This window comes from Danio aesculapii, chromosome 16 (assembly GCF_903798145.1).
Source record: "Danio aesculapii chromosome 16, fDanAes4.1, whole genome shotgun sequence".
NCBI lineage: Eukaryota > Metazoa > Chordata > Actinopteri > Cypriniformes > Danionidae > Danio > Danio aesculapii.
The window spans coordinates 56,240,118-56,264,701 of record NC_079450.1 but is presented as its reverse complement, the minus strand read 5'-3'; the positions used below and the strand labels follow the sequence as shown (position 1 = coordinate 56,264,701).

The 24,584-nt window shown below is 39.9% G+C and overlaps 1 protein-coding gene across 2 annotated transcripts in view; it reads left to right on the top strand.

Annotated features, from left to right (window-relative positions):
* Positions 1-24,584, top strand: part of LOC130243213 (threonine--tRNA ligase 1, cytoplasmic-like) — a 58,796-nt gene that overhangs the window by 5,687 nt on the left and 28,525 nt on the right. Inside the window, exons 2-10 of one of the 2 annotated variants that reach the window (XR_008839127.1) lie at positions 3,662-3,791; positions 5,750-5,967; positions 8,365-8,417; positions 10,230-10,356; positions 13,000-13,175; positions 14,522-14,777; positions 16,209-16,514; positions 18,674-18,877; positions 21,200-23,123. Coding sequence is in view for 1 of the 2 variants with exons in the window: in XM_056475301.1 (XP_056331276.1) it covers positions 3,662-3,791; positions 5,750-5,967; positions 8,365-8,417; positions 10,230-10,356; positions 13,000-13,175; positions 14,522-14,777; positions 16,209-16,514; positions 18,674-18,877; positions 21,200-22,980 (3,251 nt within the window). In the remaining variant the exon portion in view is untranslated. Of the gene's footprint in view, positions 1-3,661; positions 3,792-5,749; positions 5,968-8,364; positions 8,418-10,229; positions 10,357-12,999; positions 13,176-14,521; positions 14,778-16,208; positions 16,515-18,673; positions 18,878-21,199; positions 23,659-24,584 lie in introns of those variants that run through there. The other variant, XM_056475301.1, reaches the window with a different exon arrangement.

The window sequence follows — 24,584 nt, the reverse complement described above, 5'->3', positions numbered from 1 at the left end:
AAAAAGGGATTTTTATTGTCATTTTTAATAGCTGTAAGCAGTGCTGTGCTATTTAGGGAAAATATCTAATTGTGATATTTCTTTATGTTTTTAAGTTGACGTTTTAGCAAGACGCTCCTCATATAGCCGCCTGTGGTGCTTTTTCAGGTGCTGGTTGTTGTATTTCCTTGTGCTGTAGCAACAGTTCTGTGACAGCTGCTACAAATGACCTGTTTTTGTTCGGTGTCTGTGACTTTGAAACCAAAATATACCCATATTACCAACACGCTGTTTCTCTTTCGTATGAATTCGTCTATCAATGCTTCTGAAGCAGCAGACGCTGTCATCTCACTTGTCCGCGCTTTCCTGTTTGTTTGTTTATTGTGGGTTTCCGCGTAGTTCACTTGCGCAATTTTGATATGGCAGAACGAAAAATGTGCTCACTTAATCGACTAGTAAGGCTATCACACGCAGATGGCATTCCTTTATTTGCTCTGGGCGAGGGAAATTAAATAGTACATATATATATATATATTCCATATCGCAGCCTCCCGTGATTAGCTAATCGCAATGTTTCAAATTTCGATTTCGATTAATCGCACAGCCCTAGCTTGAAGTGATATTAACTGGGTTGGTAACTTCCGGTACAAAAACCTGGTGATAAACTGCCATAACTTCTCTTATTTTACAGACTTATTTATTACATTATAATTTCAAATGACTAAAATGTCAATAAAAGTGACTTTGTTAAACTGTAGAGTGGAATCAACATCCCATAATGCAATTCACCACTGCAAATAAACACTTGGGAATCACAAAATACGGAAACTGTGAATTAACGTGTAAGTGTATATGTGATGTATAAAGTTTTAAGTGCAGTCTCAGACTTATGCTCTTGTTATTTTGCAATTGGTGATGCGTAACGAAGGTATCTGTACTGTTGTTTCAGGTACTCTTTACACCTTTGTATTAGGGGTGGGACAAAATATTGATATGGCGATTTTTATATATCGTGATATTTCTACATAATAGACACTCCTTGCGCCAAGAATCGATGTTATTTAAATGTACAAATGAGCTAAATGAATTCATCAGTCTTGCACTGCTCTGCAATATCTCTTCATTCACAGATATTGTGATATATCGCGGTTGTTTTTTCTTGTTATATATAGCAGGATTGCTGTTATCGTGATATATCATTACCAGGGGCAAGATATTGTGATAATACAATGCTATCTCACGGCAATTCGTAACTTTTTGATTTAGTGGCTAATTCGTAGGAATTCGTACGATCTTATTCATACAATTTAGTACGATTTGCTCATCCCTCAATGTTGGTTGGGTTTAGGGGTGGGGTTAGGTGCCACGCCTCCTTTTTAAATCATAAATTTTTATATGAATTAGCCACTAAACTGACAAAACGTAAAATACTTGCGTTTCCTTGAGATCAGGCTGGATAATATCGTATTTACCTGTGATCTCCACCCTGTAATTTGTATGTGGTTTCAAATCCTGTGGAAAGCTTCTGTGAGTTGCTTTGAAATGTGTTTTTTATTTAAAGTTCGACATTCTCAACTAAAACAATGAAAGGGCGGGGCATAGAGTAGCTCCTCCCCCTTTCAAAAAAAAAAAAACAGCCAGTATGGTGTTTTTATCACAACTCTGCCAGTGAGAGCGGTTGAGCTCGAGCGCATCAAATGAAAAGTAAATGAGAAGGGGGCGGGGCATGTCAGACACTAGAGAGCATTTGATTGGTCAGAAGTATGAGGAGACGGCAAAAAAAGTCCTTGATCCATTTAGGCGGAAGTGACAAACTGCAATCTTCAGATGTTCATAACTTCTAAATGTGAATTTTGTCTGTTTTGGAGCACGCTAGCTTATAGATATCCTTGAAACTAGCATACTGATATGCACATCTAAAAAACTTTACTTTTCACAGGACCTTTAAGTCATAATTCTGGAAATCTGTCAGTTTTATTTTTTGTTTTTTGGCTGGGTCACTTTCTCAATGTATGTACATGACACAATGCTGCTTGTTGATCTGGGGTTTGTCTTTATATGTGGATTATTCTGTTAGCTGGATTTGATTCGTTGACTATTTGAGTTGATCTATAATAATTTGGTTCTTCATCCATGTAGGGTTGTCGCGATGCTGGAATTCGATACCAATTGATACTGAAGTTTTAAACATGTCCATTTCCCGCTAAGATTTGAGCGTGTTCTTAAACAGTGCTGATTGGCTGATTGGTGTTCACATGCTCAACAGAAATGACTGTGATTGGCCGTGAAGGTCATCAGTTCACTGAACTCACTGCTGTTTACTGAGTGTAAACACAGATACAGGAACACTGGAGCGTTTCAAAGTCACGTTGATCCGCTGGTTTGTCTATAAGCTGACATACGTGAGATCCGCTGATGAATCGCGGTGTTAAAACACTCCGGTTTCCCCTGTATCTGTGGTTACACTCAGTAAACATCGGTGAGTTCGGTGAACCGATGACCTTCACGGCCAATCACAGTCATTTCTGTTGAGCACGGGAACACAATGGCCAATCAGCGATGTTGAAGAACGTGTTTAAAATTTCAGTACCGAAGTTCAATATCATGACAACACTAGTGTATTCTCACTCTAAATCAGATGAGCCATTGACGTATCAAGTAGCTTAAAATAATAACGAATCAGAGCACACCTTTTCTGTCATGTTTGGGCTAGAATAAAGTTAATAACATGTTTAAAAATAAATATCAAGTCGCTATTTTAACACATTGATGGAAAGATTACATCCAGATTGTGCATGCGTGTGTGTGTTAGTGTAAACTAATGAGCAGATGTGCTTGATTTAGAAGTTCACCTTCTGATGAAACACACACAGTCTTCTAGTTCAGTGTTTCTCAACCACGTTCCTGGAGGAGCACCAGCTCTGCACATATTCCACGTCTCCTTAACCAAACACACCTGATTCAGATCATCAGCTCATTAGCAGAGACTGAAAGAGCTGTAATGGGTGTGACAGACGAAGGAGACATCCAAAACATGCAGTGCTGGTGGTCCTCCTGGAGCGTGGTTGAGAAACACTGGACTTGTTCACATGACGTGGGTTGCAAACAGAGAAGCGCAGCACTTTGCCTAACAAGCAGGGTTTATGTACTTTGCCTGGCCCTACAGATATTTTTTCTGCTTTCCAACTGGTTGACAACATATTTTCTGACGTAATAAGAGACAAACGTAAAAGCAATCATGTAGAGACAGAAATAACACGCCCTCGTCATTTAATATTGAATAACATCAGACTATTTTGTTGGTTTAATGAAAGAACAATGTATTTAGACCTGTTGTTTTGGAAAGGAGCTTTAAATGCTTTCTGTTGTGATCTGACGCTATATAGAAAATAATTTAAATAACGATAAAGGGGGCGGGGAGTGCTGTTAGGGGTGTGGCCCCCTCAATATAACAGTAGGGGAAACACTGGCTGAATTATTTGTGGATTATTTTGCATTATGTGAACACGAATCCAGAAATTGACAACAGAAAGTCCTTTAGTGTGGCGTTTTGGTACTTGGCTGCTGTCTGTGCACAAAATGAACATTATTTTAGTTGATTTATCTGTGCTCCTGCGTTTTCAGGTGTATTATGTTATTGTAGTATGATAACCAATATTTCCCTTGCGTGTTCTTTGTGCAGCGGATGCCAACCACAGGCTGAATCTCTTCTACCTCGCCAATGATGTCATTCAGAACTGCAAGAGGAAAAACGCCATCATTTACCGCACCGCCTTCGCTGACGTGCTGCCAGACGCCGCCCTGCTGGTCAAGTGAGTCAAGCACATATATATATATATATGTATGTATGTATGTATGTATGTATGTATATATGTATATATATATGTATGTATGTATGTATGTATGTATGTATGTATGTATGTATGTATGTATGTATGTATGTATGTATGTGTATGTATATGTGTGTGTGTGTGTTTGTACTAGAGCTGCACAAAATCGTTTAAGCATGGATATCACAATGTGTGAATATGCAATAGTAATAATGAATAGTGAGGATTATAAATTACCAGGTGCAAAGGTTTTACCAGGTTTACATAGTTTACCAGGTTCAGAACTCATGAATATTTTGGAGTCATTTTAGTTTAACCATTATAAAGTGAACGTTTATCGATTGCTCATGTTTAAAGGCCTCTGTAAACATTTTAAGTGAGTCTAAAGCATTTGGGCACAAAGAATTATTAAATTGGATTTTACTTTTTAATTGTATTTTATATATTATAGTGTATTTTATGTTATTATGCTGTGCTTCTTATTTTAGGTGTGACTTTTTAACATTCTGTAAGGGGTCTGCAGATGAAAAATAGCCATTCTTGGCTAATTCTGGCACATTTTACAGTAATGTTTATTAATGTGCATTGACCCTGTATACAAACTAAACTAAACATTGGTAGCGTTGTTGCGTTCATTTCGGAGGCTGCTACTGTCCGGAGATCACATTTTCATCCACATACACTGAGGCAGACTGCATGACTGAAATGAAATGCGCTATTTTCAGCCAACACAACCTGGTGTGCTGAAATACACTACCTGACAAAAGTCTTTTCGCCTGTCCAAGTTTTAGGAACAGCAGATAATAACTTGACTTCTAGTTGATGATTTGGTATCAGAAGTGTCTTATATGAAAGGTAAAGGCCTCTAGATTTTGCTTATTTGAGCACAATAATATCTGATCATGTCTTGATTATTAATGATTTGATTAGGACAGTAAGGTCTGACTCTGCTTAGACTAAAGTCTGCTCACTGAACCTTCAATAATGTCCAGTATAGAATATGTGCTCATGCTGCAGTGGAAACAGAATGAATATTGTGTCTGACTCCATCATGAGCTTGGAGGACTGCATCCATACATCTCTGACATGACTCAAATCACTGATTAATAAAGTCATCTGGAATGACAAAGAAAGCCTTCTTGCAGGACTCCCAGAGTTCATCAAGAGTCTTTGTGTTCATCTTCAACGCCTCCTCCTTCATCTTACCCCAGATGTGCTCAATAATGTTGATGTCTGGTGACTGGGCTGGCCAATCCTGGAGCACCTTGACCTTCTTTGCTTTCAGGAGGTTTGATGTGGAGGCTGAAGTATGAGAAGGAGCGCTATCCTGCTGGAGAATTCACCCTCTCCTGTGGTTTGTAATGTAATGGGCAGCACAAATGTCTTGATACCTCAGGCTGTTGATGTTGATCATCCACTCTGCAGATCTCTCGCACGCCCCCATACTGAATGTAACCCCAAACCATGATTTCTTCTTCACCAAACTTGACTGATTTCTGTGAGAATCTTGGCTCCATGCTGGTTCCAGTAGGTTTTCTGTAGTATTTGATGATGATTGGGATGCAGATAAACAGATGATTCCACCTTCTGACACTTTTCCAAATGATCAACTAGAAGTCGAGTTATGTGTTGCTCTTACAACTGAGATCCTCCACAAGACTTCTGTCAGGGAGTATATAATTGGATAAACTGGCAGTGGGCGGAGTTACACAGATCAAAACAAAGACAGACACACGTCTTTAAAGCAGAAAAGGGACAGAACTGACTAGCATTGTTTTACAGATAAACAAGTATATTCACTCAGCATGTTTCTTTAATATCTGCAAACATATTATGGCATGTTTTTAAGCTTTAGAAGAGTCAAACATGCGTAAAGCACCTTTAACTTCCTGTCTGAAATGGACCTCTTTTCTGAAATCACTCTCTGTGTGTGTTTACAGGGATGCTAAAGTCTGCAAGTCAGTGGAGAGGATCTTCAGTATTTGGCAGGAGAGGAACGTGTATCCTGAGGAGCTGATCTCCGAGCTGAAGACCAATCTGGTGAAAAAGGAGAAAGTCAAGGAGAAGGAGAAAGTCAAGGAGAAAGAGAAGGAGAAGGTCAAAGAGAAGGAGAAAGAAAAGGGAAAGGAGAAAGTTAAAGAGCAGCCTCCTCCTGCTGGTCAGTTCCTCATCTCTACACTTACAGTTAGCGCCTACTCGCACTATGCCATCTGAACCGTGCCCAGGCCCATTTCCCGGATCATTTGAGAAGTGTGAGTGCTCTGAATCGGGCTCAGGCGCAGTTCAGTTGGCCCGATTAGAAGAGGTGTGCCTGAGCACGGTTACCTTGAGACATTCGTGCACACAGTTTTAGGGATCATCTGCGAATTACATAGACAGAAGCACAACGTAAAGATGATCCCTAAAACTGCCTGCGCGAATGTCCGGCCAATATCAAACCTAAAACCAACTTTACTAAGCTAGGAGGTGATTGGTTGGCTAAAATATTTCCCAGTTCACGCTCGAGGGCTTGTGCAGCTTCCCGAAGCACTGGAGGAACAGTCTTCACCATGTTTATGCTGCCATATGTCCTAAATAGTCCTCGCAGCAGCCGTGATGACAAAATCTAATATACCCGCCTTGCAGGAACGGCCGCCGTATGTGGGCGTGGCCAGCCCAGAATGCATTTTCAATTACACATCAGCTTTCATTCATCGCCATGTATTAAATGAAATTGGATTGGGTTTTTTCATTTTAATATTGCAGCAAACATTGCACATATGTCTTGGAAAATGCTCACTGAAATACCGAACTACATTGCCATTTACAATATTGCATTATCATTTGGTGTATTACATTTCAAACTTGACTTTGCTACACACATCCCACGGTGTTATGCTGAAAATATAATCCTGCGTTTCCTAGACGTGAGAGTAAATGCATTTAGGACTAATAACATTTAAATGATCATTATGCTACAGTTTCTGCTTGTACTTTATACACATCAAATTCAGTTTGTGCATTGCATTCTCGATTTAATTTAGCAACTTATTGAGCATTAAAATGTGGATGCAATTTACATATGAAAACCGTGTTTCAAATGAGAAATGCAAACGATGGGATTTAATTGTCATTTTCATTCTGCACCAAACATTGCAGGTATGTCTTGGGAAATGCAAGAAATACAGAAGTACATTGCCATTTAACATATTGCATTTCCATTGTGCATGTTCCATTTTGGAATGATTTATGCTACTCATATGCTTGCATATGTTTAATTTTGTCAGACAATTTTTCTTTATATGAAATATTTTTAAATGTGCATCCTTTAAAAAGAGTACAATTTTTATCAGAAGTAAATCTGAAGCTGTTTTAGACTTTTATCTTGTATATTATTACTATTATTTATGTATTTTATCGTATGTATTATTCATTGCTGTTAATGACTTTTAATTGTTAAAATAGTTTTAATAATTCTAGATATAAGTGATGTTTATAAAATGTGGTAAACTTGATCTGTTTCTGTTTTTTCGGCATGACCAGAGAAGCTGAAATGGCAGTGAAATCAAACTTTCACTCCCTCTCTCTGCACTCACAGTTTCAGTGCTGGACAAGTGAAGGCATTGATAAACCTCAACGCATTGTAGAATTTCTGCTTTGCATTATTCCGATGTCTTGCGTAATCCTGCAAAGTGTGTATCTCAATAGAGGCTCATTGGAAATATGTGCCCAGGGCTACACTTTTTGAGAACCGTGAAATATGTGCTACGTCCTGCTGCATTTAGTGTGTAAAACTAACAATACGGGGGGGTATGGGGTATGTTCCTTTCTGCGCTATACAGTTGACGGATTACCGGATGGATTGCTTTTTCAGCGCGATCGAATATGCTGTAAAATATATCTTGCTCTGTTAAACATCACTTGAGAAATATTTAAAAATGGACAAAAATGTCTTAATTTTGCCCACAATTACAATAAAATACACACATAATGGCTTTAAAATCCACATTTCTTTAATATGGATGCCTAATCTATTTCGTACAGTGAAATGCTAAAGGATTGTTTAGTTATGTTTACCTCAGAAGTTGATCAAATATATCAGAAAATGTAATATATGCAATATAACAGCATAGGAAAAATGCTAACGCTGTAACGCTCTACAATATGGGACATGCAGTTTGTTACTTAATGCATTTACGAACATGAACAAACAATGAGCAATACATTTATTACTCTATTTCTCTTTGTTAACGTTGGTATGTTAAAATGCAGTTGTTCATTGATAACTCGGTGCATTAATCTATTAATAAATGGAGAATTATAAAATATGAATGCTGTAAAAGCATTGTTTGTTCATCTTAGTTAAAACAACGTTTAACTAACATTAAATGCATGTCCTGTATTGTAAAGCGATACCAAAAAATCTGATTATTCCCCTGGGTTTACTACATTATAATATATTTAGCAGAGAAACCTGCAGGGGAACGAATACAAATGAAAATTGCATCTCTGAAAAAATCCTGATAAAAAGTGTAAAATAATGATGAAAATATATATGTTTCTCTCATTTCTGCAGCACCGGTCAACTCCAAAACTGCTCTGAAGTCTAAAATTGTGGCAGAGTTTGTCGTAAGTAATGATCTATATTTTACTTTAGGAACATTTCCTGCATGTTATGCTTGTCCTGTTTATTAAAACCTCTTAAATGTCACCGTTCTGCTTAAGTTTACATCACTTTTTTGCAATTAAATCATAATCTAAACATGACTAACTATGTATAGTAGGGAAGGTCTGAGACTTCTGAATACATATTTTACCACAGTTTTTTGTTATGGAGGAAGAGTAAGAGATTTACACATTTACTGTCACCCTACAACCTGTGGGACTGTTTATGCTTGCATTATTTAAACCATAATATTGGAGTCTAAACATAAAGCGATCATGACAGACTTTATATCATTTGGAAGCTTAAGATGTCTATTTTCCATATCTGGTGACTGATTTTTGATAGATATTACTGAGCAGCAGTTATTCATTAATTTGCAACAAGGGATGCTCATCAGAGTCGTAAAGCAGGCATTACTTTGCTACAGCAATCCACATGTTTAGATGTTTTAGAGGCAAATCAAATACCACCAAACCTTTCTTACTACTATAGAATTGTATGTCTTTTACAAATATTGTCAAAAGTATGAAAAAACAAATAGGATTATATTGCTCAAAACATAGGGGGCGCTCTTGTATACACACCAATGTAAACTGGTGGTCATGTCTGGTACTGCAGCCAAACAAAATCTGACTGAAAGCTCATTTTTTGAGATACCAACTTCAAATTTGGAATATAATTAGTTCAGATGTTTAGCTTTAATTTTCTGTCAATATTAAATTGTAACAAATCGTAAGAGAGGGTCTGGTGCATACAGAGACATCAAAGAGTTGTCCACTAGACATGGGACGATAACCGGTTTCAAGGTTTACTGCAATTTGGGAAAAGTCATGACAAACTTTATATCATTTGAAAGCTTAAGATGTCTATTTTCCATATCTGGTGACTGATTTTTGATAGATATTACTGAGCAGCAGTTATTCATTAATTTGCAACAAGGGATGCTCATCAGAGTTGTAAAGCATGCATTACTTTGCTACAGCAATCCACATGTTTAGATGTTTTTTAGAGGCTTCGTTTAAATCAAATACCACCAAACCTTCCTTACTACTATACAATTGTATGTCTTTTACAAATATTTTCAAAGTACGAAAAAAAAATATGGATTATATTGCTCAAAACATAGGGGGCGCCCTTGTATGGATGCCAATGTAAACTGGTGGTCATGTCTGGTACTGCAGCTAAACCAAAATCTGACTGAAAGCTCATTTTTTGAGATACCAACTTCAAATTTGGAATATAATTAGTTCAGATGTTTAGCTTTGATTTTCTGTCAATATTAGGCTGAAAAATACTTTGTAAAATACATGTTTTCTGCAATATAATAAAACATGCATTCATTGTTTTATTTCAGAAACATAAACGCATATAACTTTTGTTTTATTTAACTTTTTGATCCACAATCTGACATCTGTGGTCTTTAAAATGAGACCAAGCTTAAACTTATGCACCAAAGCATTGAAGATTATCAGCCATTTAATTTGATCGTGCCATTTTCATGTCTGTGTTCAGAAACTGAGAGTTAATGGGTTAAATCAGTGTTTTCCAACCCTGTTCCTGAAGGCACACCAACAGTCCACATTTTCAACCTCTCCCTAATCAAACACACCTGAATCAACTCATCATAACATCAGAAGAGACTCCAACACCTGAAGTTAATGGGTCAGAAAAGGGAGACATCCAAAATATGTACTGTTGGTGTGCCTCCAGAAACAGGGTTGGGAAACACTGGGTTAAATAACTAAAAAATGTTCTCTCTTGGTTCTCTTCATCAGCCGCATGATTTTGTCGAGCGTTTAACATCATACAAGCACGCTCAGGATGAGAGTGATTTGAGAGAGAAGCAGTTAGCATCTCTCAGACTGGATGTCTGCAGCAACGAAGCCCTCAAGAGGTTAAAAGGTAATCAAATCAAGTCAAATTGAGCTTTATTGTCATTTAATGTCGTTCTGATACATGTGTGGACATAATAAATATCCAAATTTCATGTCTCGCTGTAAATAAATAAACATACGCATAAATATGAACACAAACACTGGACATATGAGCAATTAAACAAATAACTATACATAGCGAACATGCTGTGATCTAACTTAGGGTGGACGATGCGACCTAAGATTAATTAATTGAACACTTTTCCTTGATTTAGTTTATTTTATTTTGAATGTAATTTAGTTATAATCACCAGAATCCTATATTGTAATAAAGGATAAGATGGGGCTGCACGATATATGGTTTCAGCATCAATATCGCAGTGTGCGAATATGTAGTAGTCACATCGCCGAATTTCAAGTGTATTTAAACCATTTGGACACAAGAAATTAAAAAGTTAGGCACTTTAATAAAGGTTAATTGTGTTTATTTATACAATGAAGACTATACACTGTTATTTTACATTTGATTATTCAATTTCTGTACATCGAGACTGTACTAAAGACGTTCAATTGTTTTCATCTGTGCTTTAATTTCTCTTTTTTTACTATATTTATTTGATTATTTTGTACATGCAGATGCTCGCTTCCCCACAAAAACATCCCGATCAATGTAAAATTATTAATTATTTTTGAAAATAATGAAATTATGCTCTTATTGCAATGTGTATTGCAGAAAAACACAATATTGCAATGCTTAATGTTTGCAGCTCTAGTGTAAGAGCGTGTCTGCTGGACCACGCTGCTACATAAATAAACATAAGCATAAATATGAACACAAACACCGGACATAAGTGCAATTTTTAAAAATACAATACATAGCGAACATGCTGTAATACAAAGGCTGGTTTATACTTCTGTGTTGAGTGATCTGCGCGCCTGCCTTGCGTGTAGTCTTGCATTTATACATCTGCGTGCTGTTTGTGTTGCTCTGCAATAACACTTCAGAAACACTAGATGGCTGTAGGTTTTGATGTTCCTCTGTGTTGAGTTTCTTCATTGGTGTTTTGTTTTTTTCTGAACGCTACAAGTAGCTCAAACTCGCTCATTCAGAGACGCAAACCAGCGGACGTGCACCAATATGGAATAAAATCACTGTCATAAATATTTTGTCGGTTTGGTAGCGGTGGGCAGTGCTGAGAGCCGTGCGCCCGATGGAGCGAGTGTTCTCAAGTGTGGAGTCCTGTGAAGGAGATCCAGATGGAAACATTTGTTTTGCGTTTATCTTATGTGTTGTTGTATGGAATAAAATCACTGTCATAAATATTTCCTGCGTAAATAAAATTCTCGCATCCGTAATTATAAAATCGTACAGGAAAACGGAGCGTACTCGTAATTTTACGAGGGTACAGTTACAAAGTCTGTGATTAGAACAGACACAGATACGACATTTTCTTTGTGTGTTTATATATGACTGATAAATGTACGATGGGTGTACTTTACAAACACGAAGTACAGTTTCACCATGGACGCGAAGTCCTGATTACGAGTATGAATCAAACAGCGACACTCCACTGTCAAAATGACATCACCGCTGTCACAGGCATTAATAAACAAGCGAGAGTCATCAATCAAAATGGCGCCCCTGCTGGACACTCGAGCTCACACACACCGTCTCAGATAAGATTTTTGCTATTCCCTCTTTGAGAAATGTTCGTCATGAGCTGTAATAAAGGTTGAGACTTAATGAGGTCCATTTTCGCTGTGTTTCTTGGACATTTTACAGAATCAAAATTAAGAACGGGCCGAGGATAGAGAGCATAATGTAAGTTAACGTTACAGGCGGCGAGCGCAGTTCCGTTTTCCTGTACGATTTTATAATTACGGATGCGAGAATTTTATTTACGCAGGAAATATTTATGACAGTGATTTTATTCCATACAACAACACATAAGATAAACGCAAAACAAATGTTTCCATCTGGATCTCCTTCACAGGACTCCACACTTGTGAACACTCGCTCCATCGGGCGCACGGCTCTCAGCACTGCCCACCGCTACCAAACCGACCAATCACAAAGCTTGTGCGATGCTTCGTTACGACGTCTAGTTACATTTTTTGAGAGGTGCACATCGGCGTCAGCCACGGCGAGGGGTCTGCGACCACATGAAAGCTGCACCGGACAATATGCGTGCGCTTGATGCAGAAGTATAAATCAGCCTTAACATAGGGCTGGATGACATGACCTAAAATCAAAACCTCGATTACATTGAAAACAATACATTCATTAGGTTAACTAACAGTTTGTTTAAGGCAAGTGTTTGCAAGCAATTGATATGGGCTGAATTCAAACACACAAATTAAATGTAGTCATGTTCAACTTTATTTGTGTGTTTAAATTCAGCCTAAATAAATAGTTTGCAACCACTTACCTTAAAATTTGTACATCCAAATGAGTATTTTCAGTGTAATTAAACACTACCTTGATTTGGAACATTGTATTGGGATGTAATTATTTACTTATAATCAGCAGAATCATAACTAGTAACAAAGAGAGTGTGTGGTGCGTACAGAGACGGAGAGTGTTTTCTACAGGTGGATGAAATATTTCCTGAATTAACACTACATGTTTCTTGACGAGGCTTTTAAAACTCATCTCTCTCTTCATCTACAGATAAAGCGGGAGGAAATAAGTTCTCCAAGGACTTTGAGGAGGGAAGTGTGAAGCTGCAGGAGTTTGTGACGTTCCTGGAGGGCCAGATGAAGGCGGGACCCCCTCTGCTGGAGGCTCTGGGAAACGCAGACATCTTTTATGAGATTCAGTACAAAGAGGTCAAAATTGTTGCCAATGTGAGTCAACTCTGATGCCTGAATATTGTGAAGAGCTGTACTAGATTTCACAGATGCACCGAATTGAAATTTCCACATGCGCTTGACTGGAAACAGAAACAGAACTTCATTGTAATAATTATTATTATTAAAGGGCACCTATTATTCAGAAATCACTTTTATACTGACTAAAAGGGGTGTAATAGGCCTCCTTTAATTATTATAAAGTGACTAGCGACGTTTCCGTCCATAGTTGCGAATTAGACTGGAATGTCAAGTTAAATATTAGTGAATAAAGCAGCATTTCCATCCAGTGTCAAAGAGAAGAAAATGCTCACGTCCTAATAAACTGGAGCTGAGTCAGGGAACTGTAGTTGAGTGCGTTTGGATGTGCCACTCTGGTGTTTTTTTGTCTTCTCTAATAAATGAGTCTGAGAAGACGAAGACGAAACGCACTGAATGCGGCGACTTTTGGAGGCGTGAGACGCTGTGGGAGCGCAGACAGATGATCAAGACAGTTCTGGAGGGACTGAGGCCTTTTACAGTCATAAATATTGCTTCTATCTATTGCTTTTATTTAGAACAGCATTTAAATCCGCCTTTAGGCTCGATTAGTCAGGCACACTGCTTTTGGTGTCATCAATCTGGCAACCTGTGCTTGCATGTTTTGAACCAGGAGTGCAATACCTAGCTCAACCAATGGGTGTCAAGCTTGCATGCAGCACCTTTAAACCTGCAGAAACCCTTTTAATGCTGTATTCCAGTTTCTGTGCATATCTTTGTATGGAAACATGGCTAATGCACAGGTGAAGTCAGAATTATTAGCCCCCCTTGTGAATTTATTTTAATATTTCCCAAATGATGTTTAACAGAGCAAGGAAATGTTCACAGTATGTCTGATAATATTTTTTCTTCTGGAGAAAGTCTTATTTGGTTTATTTGAGCTAGAATAAAAGCAGTTTTTCATCTTTTAAAAGCCATTTTAAGGTCAAAATTGTTACCCCCTTTAAGCTATATATTTTACAAAACAAACCATCATTATACAATAACATGTCTAATTACCCTAACCTGCCTAGTTACCCTAATTAACCTAGTTAAGCCTTTAAATGTCACTTTAAGCTGTATAGAAGTGTCTTGAAGAATATCTAGTCAAATATTATTTACTGTCATCATGACAAAGAGAAAATAAATCAGTTATTAGAGAGTTATTAAAACTATTATGATTATAAATATGTTAAAGAAATCTGCTCTACGTTAAACAGAAATTGGGGAAAAAATAAACAGGGGGGCTAATAATTCTGACCTCAACTGTATATCCCGTATCCTTATAATGTGCTTGTCTGGAACATTTCTCCTCTTTCCCGCAGGCATATAAAGCGTTCGCCAACCGCGTCTGCAGCCTGAAGCGTAAGCTGGACGCTCTGAAGGCGACGCTGCCTCGTCTGGAGGACTCCCCGCTCCCGTCTCCCTCTGCAGACGCCCCGTCCCCAAGCGGATCAGAGTCACCTTTCCAGAGCAGAACAGCAGACGGAGCTCAGCAGCAGAAGGACAACATAGATATTGAAGACATGGACCTGTCTGAGGAGGAGGAGGAAACGTCTGCAAACGCTGGAGCTGCTGCTGGTGAGAAAAAGCAGAAATGAAAGGGTTTGTTCACCCAGAAATGAACATTCTGTTATTGATTATTGGGGGTATGCAGGGCTTAATTTGTAAATTTAATAATTCCCGGAACAAAACCGGGAAATAAAAGTGACCGTGACCGTCGTCCACCACACACTTTCAGTTTTCCTGGATCATGACGACATTAAACGGTGATTTAATGAACGCTCTTTAATTATTTTGTGCCATATAATGTTATAGGGCAGTTATGGAGAATAAAAGCATGCAGCTACAAACAAAAATCATATGAATAATCACTATTCAATTCAAAATGAAATGACTCTCTCAGTCTAATCTTCAAGAAGAGCCTAAAGTTAGCTCTTCTGTCATGTATTCTGGCTGACGTGACTCGCTTTGCTTCTGTCTCCCGCTATCCTGATCCATTCGCGCAGTTTTATCTTCTCGAGATCTCGTTTGATCATGCTCATTATCAGATTTACTCGTGGCTTTAAAAGCTGAAAGTATGCGTGGCTGCCCTGCCTCTCTGCCATTTTGAAAATACAAATATTATTAAGGGTAGGCCGCTGTGGCACTCTTTATTTTCGCTGCTCACTGCATGCGAAACAATCACCAACCAATGAGAGTGCTTGTAAACATAAGAAAGCCGATTGGCTGAAAATAGTGATGAGGGCCAATAGTTAAACACGACTTTTGCTTTAACTTGCGCATGGTGACTAGCATCATGTGTGTGCGCGCATACACAATCCACACAGCCTTCTGCTTTGCTCATTCACATTCTCTCTCTCTCTCTCTTTCTATCTCTCTCACGCAGAGGTATTCACTGCGCACACGTTAATGCCGGATCCATTAAAATAAATTCCGGAACGCAAAACACTAATATCTGACATTTTCCGGAACAGGATCCTGCTTTAATTAAGCACCGGGGGTGGGGATATTTAGGGACTTCACAATCTGATGTGATTCTGAATGTCAGGATCTACATATTTCCATTTTTATTAGTTGTTTAGGACCATATAAACAGTGAAAACAAAGCAAATTATGTTTTGAATGAATATATAATGAATAAATATTATTTAAAGGCTTAACTAGCTTAATAAGGTTAAGGTCGGGTAATTAGGCAAGCCATTGTATAACAGTGGTTTGCTCTGGAGACAATCCAAAACTAATATTCCTGAAGGGGGCTAATAATATTGACCTTAAAATGGCTTTAAATCAATTAAAAGCTGCTTTTATTCTAGCCGAAATAAAACAAATAAGACTTTCTCCAGAAGAAAAAATACTATAGGAATTACTGTGAGAAATTCCTGAATCTGTTCAACATCATTTGGGAAATATTTGACAAGGAAACAAAAATTCACAGGAGAACGAATAATTTTGAGTTCAGCCGTATGTATGGTTTGATATGAACTAACATGATTATCTTGTGTCCTCTAGTTGATGAGAAGAAAGAGAAGTCCAGTCTTCCATCCGCATCTAAGACCACTAATGCTGCAATAACTAAAAGCTCCCAGATCACTGCTGCTAAAACACCCCAGAATTTATCCACTTCCACAAAGACCGTGTCTGTGTCCTCAACCAGTCAGACGCCTCCTGTAAACACTACACCCATAAACACAGCCCCGGCTCCGGCCCCGGCCCCCGCGGTCAGCCCCGCTCCCCTGCAGATGAACTTGGCCAATGTTGATCTGGGCAAAATTAGCTCCATTCTGAGCTCGCTGTCCAGCGCAATGAAGACCACTGGTGAGTTTGCCTTTCGTAGAATGTAATATATGGTAGGTCATATGTACAAATAGCATAGGGCTGCTTAATTATGGTAAAAGTTATACAAGTTTTTGATCATTGATGATTATTTAAAAAGGTTGTGAGTGAACCATATGACCAAATAATGTATGAGTGATTGATTTATTTTTAAAAATGAGGTATATCTTGCTTTGTTTTATATTTTTATTGCTTTATTTTACTTTTTTAATTGATTTAATTGATTTAATAATTAAAATTACATTGAATTGTGTATATTTATGTTATATCTACATTTTAGAAACCATTGACATGTCACGATTCTCAATACCACAGCATTTATTATGTATTTATTAGTATTAGAGCAGGGGTCTCAAACTGCAGGCCATTTGCGGCCTCCGCTCGTCCTCCCTCTAGCCCGCAACTGAGCATTATCATCATTGCTGTGCAGTCGCATATACACTTGTGGTTTTGACCCCACCTACTGGACATTTAAGGTACTGTATTATATATTCGGGTTACTTTCGGTTTCTCTCAGTGTGCGGTCGAGAGTAACGCAAATGTAGATTGTTTCTGGGGCTGATTTAAACGTTGAAATATGTCCGTAGGTGCTCAAAAAGCTAAATTTTTGTAAATATTTAAGCGTCATTCGATTATAATCAGTTTTATACCACCTGTATTGTGTTGTATAAACACTTCTTCATGGCTTACACATTATGCTGGTGGTGTAAATATGATCATTTGGCTAATATTCGATTCCAATGGTCTCATTAATGTAGATTTTCCTCATATGCATATTAAGATTTGCTTTAAAAATGTGCATTAGTAAAGTTTTACTGCTGGCTAAATTGAACATGTTAAAGTAAATGTGAATATGTACATGCTTTCCCCCTCTTTGTTGTAGTTTTACCAAAAATAATTATATTGAGAAGAACTATTGCCAGCAAAGTCAATAAAGTTACCCAATCAGCTTTCTCCTGTCTATCTGTTAAACTTTTGGTTAAGAAACCATTGATTGGGACATTATTATTATTATTAAATAGTTATTAAATAGTAGTATTTTTATAGTAATTTAAACTACCCTTTTAATATGTACAATAAGAAACAAAAAGAAAGAGCTTTGATACTCTGGGAAGGATTGTCTGAGTGCATCAATTACATCAGGTTTCCACTTATTACTTGTGCTTGAATGTTAAAAGAGCCCTCCTATGAATTCGCTTATTTGAGTTTGAGACCCCTGTATTAGAGTGTCTGATATTAGTGACAAAAAAAGTCCTCAAAATTAATGAAAATAATTCAACTGTAATAAAAAAGCAGAAATGAAATGGGATGAATAAATGAAGCAAACTCTGCTTTAAGGTGTTTTATGGATGACTGAAGTATAAAATTACAGCATATATGGTAAAAAAAGCCATGAATGGGGATCACACACCAGAAGCGCCAATCGGCAATGCACCGCGTAGCGCCACGCATTTCAGACTTCGAAGCGCAGGTTTCTGAATTCTATCTGAATAGTTTCATTTTAAATAGCATGCGAATGTGCGCGTCTGGTGTGCGATACTTTCAACTGTCATGTGACGCCATTAAGGCTGTTGATATGCTTATGGCACAAATCTTAACCATGATCATTGTGGTCAGTGTTGTAATGATTATTTAACATAATTATGAGTTAAGTTGAGACTTACACTATTTATATATATTTTTTTACTAGGAACTGGATATTAGTGACAAGCAAACAAAAAAGTCTTCACAATTATTGAAAATAATTACATTTAATAATAAAAAAGCAAAGGACAAATGCAATAGTTAACAAATGAAACAAACCTTGCTAAGTTTCTTTTAAATGCAGGTCTCATGTGTTCACTTAATTCATAATCAAATGTAAATAACAGCATAGTTTTCACCTCAAGAACTAACTTTGTTTCTTATAAAAGTCCTTCACTGAAGAGCAGTGAGTGATTTTGAATTTGTCTTTAGTTGTTTGATTAATATCAAGCACACAGTCAGCGATAATGCACGTCGATGTCACTGTAAGAGCTGCACGGATCTAATATACCATTACACATGTATTTTAATTCTCAACAGTTTGTTCATTTATTACACGACTGATGAGCTGTTTTACATGAATATTCATTAAGCATATAATCTGTCTTAACACCCAGGTGCAAGTCCCGTGTCTCGTCCTACTCCTGCCACTCCGACTACACCATCCACCCATGCGTCTTCCTCCAAAGCTGCCCCTTCCACCCCTGGCAGCGCTCCCACATCCAACCCTCTGGCAAACATTCTGTCCAAAGTCGACTTCTCTCCAGAGAACATCCTAAACGTTCTTAGCAAAACACAGACTCATGGCTCCAACCTGCAGGGTAAGATGCAATACCGGTGATTTCCAATAGAGCTGAGGCAAAATATCATTCGAGAAATCAAGATTTGCAAAAATGCTAGCCTAGAGTGCCGTTTTGTGTTAAATACAAGCCTTGAGGGCCGTCAGCTGTTAAAAACTAGCATAGAGCACCATCTGCTGTTAAACACTAGCCTAGAGCACCATCTTCTGTTTTAAACTGGCCTAGAGCGCCGTCTGCTGTTAAAAATTAGCCTAGAGCACCATCTTCTGTTTTAAACCAGCCTAGAGCAACGTCTGCTGTTAAAACTAGCCTAGAGCGCCATCTGCTCTTAAACACTACCCTAGAGCGCCATCTGCTGTTAAACACTACCCTAGAGCGCCGTCTGCTGTTAAACACTAGCCTAGAGCATCATCTTCTGTTTTAAACTGGCCTAGAGCGCCGTCTGCTGTTAAAAATTAGCCTAGAGCACCATCTTCTGTTTTAAACCAGCCTAGAGCAACGTCTGCTGTTAAAACTAGCCTAGAGCGCCATCTGCTCCTAAACACTACCCTAGAGCGCCATCTGCTGTTAAACACTAGCCTAGAGCACCATCTTCTGTTTTAAACCAGCCTAGAGCAACGTCTGCTGTTAAAACTAGCCTAGAGCGCCATCTGCTCTTAAACATTAGCCTAGAGCGACATCTGCTGTTAAACACTAGCCTAGAGCGCCGTCTGCTGTTAAACACTAGCCTAGAGCGACGTCTGCTGTTAAACACTAGCCTAGAGCGACATCTGCTGTTAAACACTAGCCTAGAGCGCCGTCTGCTGTTAAACACTAGCCTAGAGCGACGTCTGCTGTTAAACACTAGCCTAGAGCGACGTCTGCTGTTAAACACTAGCCTAGAGCGCCCTCTGTTGTTAAACACTAGCCTAGAGCGACGTCTGCTGTTAAACACTAGCCTAGAGCGACATCTGCTGTTAAACACTAGCCTAGAGCACTGTCTGCTTTTAAACACTAGCCTAGAGCGACATCTGCTGTTAAACACTAGCCTAGAGCGCCGTCTGCTGTTAAACACTAGCCTAGAGCGACGTCTGCTGTTAAACACTAGCCTAGAGCGCCCTCTGCTGTTAAACACTAGCCTAGAGCGACGTCTGCTGTTAAACACTAGCCTAGAGCGACATCTGCTGTTAAACACTAGCCTAGAGTGCCGTCTGCTGTTAAACACTAGCCTAGAGCGACGTCTGCTGTTAAACACTAGCCTAGAGCGCCCTCTGCTGTTAAACACTAGCCTAGAGCGACGTCTGCTGTTAAACACTAGCCTAGAGCGACGTCTGCTGTTAAACACTAGCCTAGAGCGACATCTGCTGTTAAACACTAGCCTAGAGCGCCCTCTGCTGTTAAACACTAGCCTAGAGCGACATCTGCTGTTAAACACTAGCCTAGAGCGCCCTCTGCTGTTAAACACTAGCCTAGAGCGCCCTCTGCTGTTAAACACTAGCCTAGAGCGACGTCTGCTGTTAAACACTAGCCTAGAGCGACGTCTGCTGTTAAACACTAGCCTAGAGCGACGTCTGCTGTTAAACACTAGCCTAGAGCGCCCTCTGCTGTTAAACACTAGCCTAGAGCGACGTCTGCTGTTAAACACTAGCCTAGAGCGCCCTCTGCTGTTAAACACTAGCCTAGAGCGACGTCTGCTGTTAAACACTAGCCTAGAGCGACGTCTGCTGTTAAACACTAGCCTAGAGCGACGTCTGCTGTTAAACACTAGCCTAGAGCGCCCTCTGCTGTTAAACACTAGCCTAGAGCGACATCTGCTGTTAAACACTAGCCTAGAGCGCCCTCTGCTGTTAAACACTAGCCTAGAGCGACATCTGCTGTTAAACACTAGCCTAGAGCGCCCTCTGCTGTTAAACACTAGCCTAGAGCGCCCTCTGCTGTTAAACTCTAGCCTAGAGCGACGTCTGCTATTAAACAGTAGCCTAGAGCGACGTCTGCTGTTAAACACTAGCCTAGAGCGCTGTCTGCTGTTAAACACTAGCCTAGAGTGACATCTCCTGTTAACCACTAGCCTAGAGTGACATCTGCTGTTAAACACTAGCTTAGAGCGCTGTCTGCTTTTAAACACTAGCCTAGAGCGACATCTGTTGTTTAAAACCAGCCTAGAGCGCCGTCTGCTTTTAAAAACAAAGCTTTGAGTTTATTAATTAGGCATTTTTTAAATCTCAATACTGATGCAGAATTGATTTCTCAAACAATATTCTACTTCAACTTCAATTTCAAGTCTGTTTGTCAGTAGCAGATGGGTCATTTGAACTGTTCATTGTATTGATATATTTGATATTTAATAAATCTCGTGTTTTGCAGGTTTGTCTTCTCTCCTTTCGTCAGCTCGTTCAGGCACTCTCAGCTCCTCAGACGCGGCTCCATCTTCATCCTCTTCTTCTTCAGCCGTTTCCACAACTCCAGCATCTTCCAGCACAAACACCCCAACCACATCCAAGGCCCTGAAGCCAACAGGCAACAATAAGCGGGAGAAAAGCAGAGAGTCGGAGAAGACAAAAGTCAAAGAAAAAGAGCGAGAAAAGAAAGTGAAAGAGGCCCAGAGTGAGACTGTTGCCTTGCCCAGTTTGGAGTCAAAGATCAACAGTTTCCTCCAAGGCAATCCAGGGTTCGGTGCTTTAGGACTGGATCTTGACAGCAGTAGCCCTCTTATTGTCGGTGGGGAAAACATGGATGGCACCCCAGTCCGAGACGAGAGTGGGAGCACGCCAACACAAGATGAAATCATGGACTCTCTCCATGTCTCCAATGACCCAGAGCATAACCTTTCACCTACAGCCTACCACAGTGGAGACCCCTGGGACGCAGTGATCACTCCTCAAGACACACTTGGAGAAAAGAAAGATCGGGATTACCGCACAATACCACCTTCAAGACTCCCTGCTTTCACCCCAAGTGTGACTAAATCAGTCAAGGCAAAAACCAAAGAAGAAGTCCCTAAGAGAAAATCGGCAAGTGTGAACATTCCATCATCAGCGCAGGATCAGAACAAAAAGCCAAAGATGGATGGAGACGGAGCGAAAAGTGCACCCTCCCGCAACCCACCCTTAGGATCTGAAGACGGGACGAAAGACAAAGAGAAGAAACCTTCGACTGATAACGGAGAGTACTACCATCGCATTGAGACTGTGGTTTCATCAGCATCATCCTCCAACGAAGGAGCGCCGATTGAAACTCTCGATTACAGCAACCGCATTCAGACGGTGGAAGGCATCCGATTAGTCGGCCGAGGTCTGAGAAGAGGAAGCAGCGCTAGTTCTAGAGCCAGCAGCACTTGGTATGAAGAGGAAGAGTTTATGGAGTCCCAATCGCCACATCACGCTCATGAAAGTCCTGAAGAATTGGGATTAGTCCCACCTCTTCCTCCTCCTCCACCCCTTCCCACTCACCTTCCACCCCCTTTACAGTACCCTCCTCCACCACCCTACCCAAACGAAGACCCAACACGCCCCATTCCTCAACTCCATCCTCCATTTTTTCCTCCTCTACTTCCACCGATCCCCCAAACCCCACCGCCTCCTAGAGACTTCCCCAGCACCACCGTTATGGTTGGTGGAGTCCTCGTACCGATAGACCGAGTGTTACCTTACCAACCAGGCAACCTCCGTCCTGATGGAGTGAATGCACCCATTAGAGGAGCCAAACCCCCATCCCTGCTTGGTGAAGCCCCGCGGCCGGGTACGGTGAAGGAGCAGTTCACATTGCTCCACTCTCCACCTCTGCACCGTCCCGGCACCCCTGGCGTTCCTCCACCCCTATTGGGTAGAATCAGAGAAGGCCCCAATTGCACGCCTCCAGCCACACCCACAGCTCCACCCCCATCCACAGAGCCCCGCCCCCTTTTATCACTTCCCAACCGCCCACTAATAAACAACCCAAATCAAAGACATCGTCGCCCTTCTCCTCCTCAATCCCACATCCACCCAAACCACTACCATACGCTCCGCTCTCCACAGTTCCCTCCCAGAGGTCCCGGCTCCCACAAACGTGAGCCTCTAATTCCCGGAGCCAAGCGCTCGTCTGCTAATTTCAGCAGCGGGCCTTTCAACCCTTCCAAGAGACCATTTATGCCCCCTCGATATTAGCATCTAGATGCTAAAAGAGCAATGTAAATACACATGCATCGACACCTCCGCAGGTCTTCAGGAGGTTTTCTGATACCCTGAACTAGCCGGAGGAGAAACCAGATCGGCTAATCCAGAAACCTCCTTATGAAGGAAGCCAGAAGGTGGTTATTCTTTTCAGTGTGTGTGTGTGTGTGTAGGAGTGTGTGTGTGTGGATGAGTTGTAAGTAGATACGCTGGCTATCTCTTTCCCTTCAGTAACTCTTTCCCCCCCTATAACACTTACTTCCCAATGTTTCTGATGTAAATACTTGTTTCTATTGTTGACAGGTTGCGGAGTGCTGTTTCTGTCTGTTAACTCACCTCTGTTACTCTCGAGCGTAGAGCCAGCGGAGTTCAACTTTATTTCTGAGTGATTAAATTATTGTGGTAGACGTTAACGCTGGGCAACGATGTTGGCTTGTTGTGATCTTAATGCTTCATAAAGCTAAAATGCAGCCACTTTAACAGTCTTTATCAAGATGTGAAGATCTTGGCTCACACTGCGTACGATATATACTAAAACAGAAGCTATACTTAGTAGTTTGCAAGTGCTTATCAAGAGTTCCTTTGCGTTTTTTCTTTTCTCCTATTGGGATACAGTAGAATTATTATTATTATTACGTGTATTCTGATTAATAAAGGTATTGTAACAAGAAATATTATTGAAAGAAAGGAGACTTTTCTTACAGGTGGGTCTCGTGCTTTGTTCAAGAACATTTTCTCATGTTATTCTGTTCTATAATGTCGTGATGTTTGCAGAAACGAGCAGAGACAGGACACATCTTTCTCATTAGGTCCATTAGTTCACATTAGTTTAGAATATTTACATTTCCTCAGTGTATCTGAATTGTTTATTTTTCCACCAGTCACTTCTTTATCTCTACACTATAAATTAATAATAACTGTAAATTAGCAGTTTTCTGTATTTTGTGATTCCTGTTTTTATTATTCCCCATTTATTGATGCTTCTGAGTTGCATTTTGGGATCTTGATCTTTCTTTCAACAACTTTTAACCTTGAAAAGTTTGAAAAAAGTGGCTTTTATTGTCATTTGTAATAGTTAGCGGTGCGATATCGTCTGGTCTATCGCCGGGCCGATACCTAGATGGGAGAACACATGGGAAAGCTAGGTTGTTGCCGAAAGTGGTGTTAGTGAGGCCAGCAGGGGGCGCTCAACCTGTGGTCTGTGTGAGTCCTAATGCCCCAGTATAGTGAAGGGGACTCTATACTGTCAGTGAGCGCCGTCTTTCGGATAAGACGTTAACCTGAGGTCCTGACTCTCTAGTCATTAATAATCCCATGGCACTAGTAGGGGTTTAATCCCGGCATCCTGGCCAAATTTGCCCCTGGCCTCTATCCATCATGCCCTCCTAACCATAATTGGCTTCATCATTCTGTCTCCTCTCCACCAAACTGGTGTGTGGTGTGCAGTCTGGTGCAATATGGCTGCTGTCGTGTCATCCAGGTGGATGCTGTACACTGGTGCTGGATGAGGAGACCCCCCCCCCCCCTAATATTATATTTATATTAGTAAATTTTCTGTTACTTTATTTCTTGATATATTATTTCTTATACATTATATA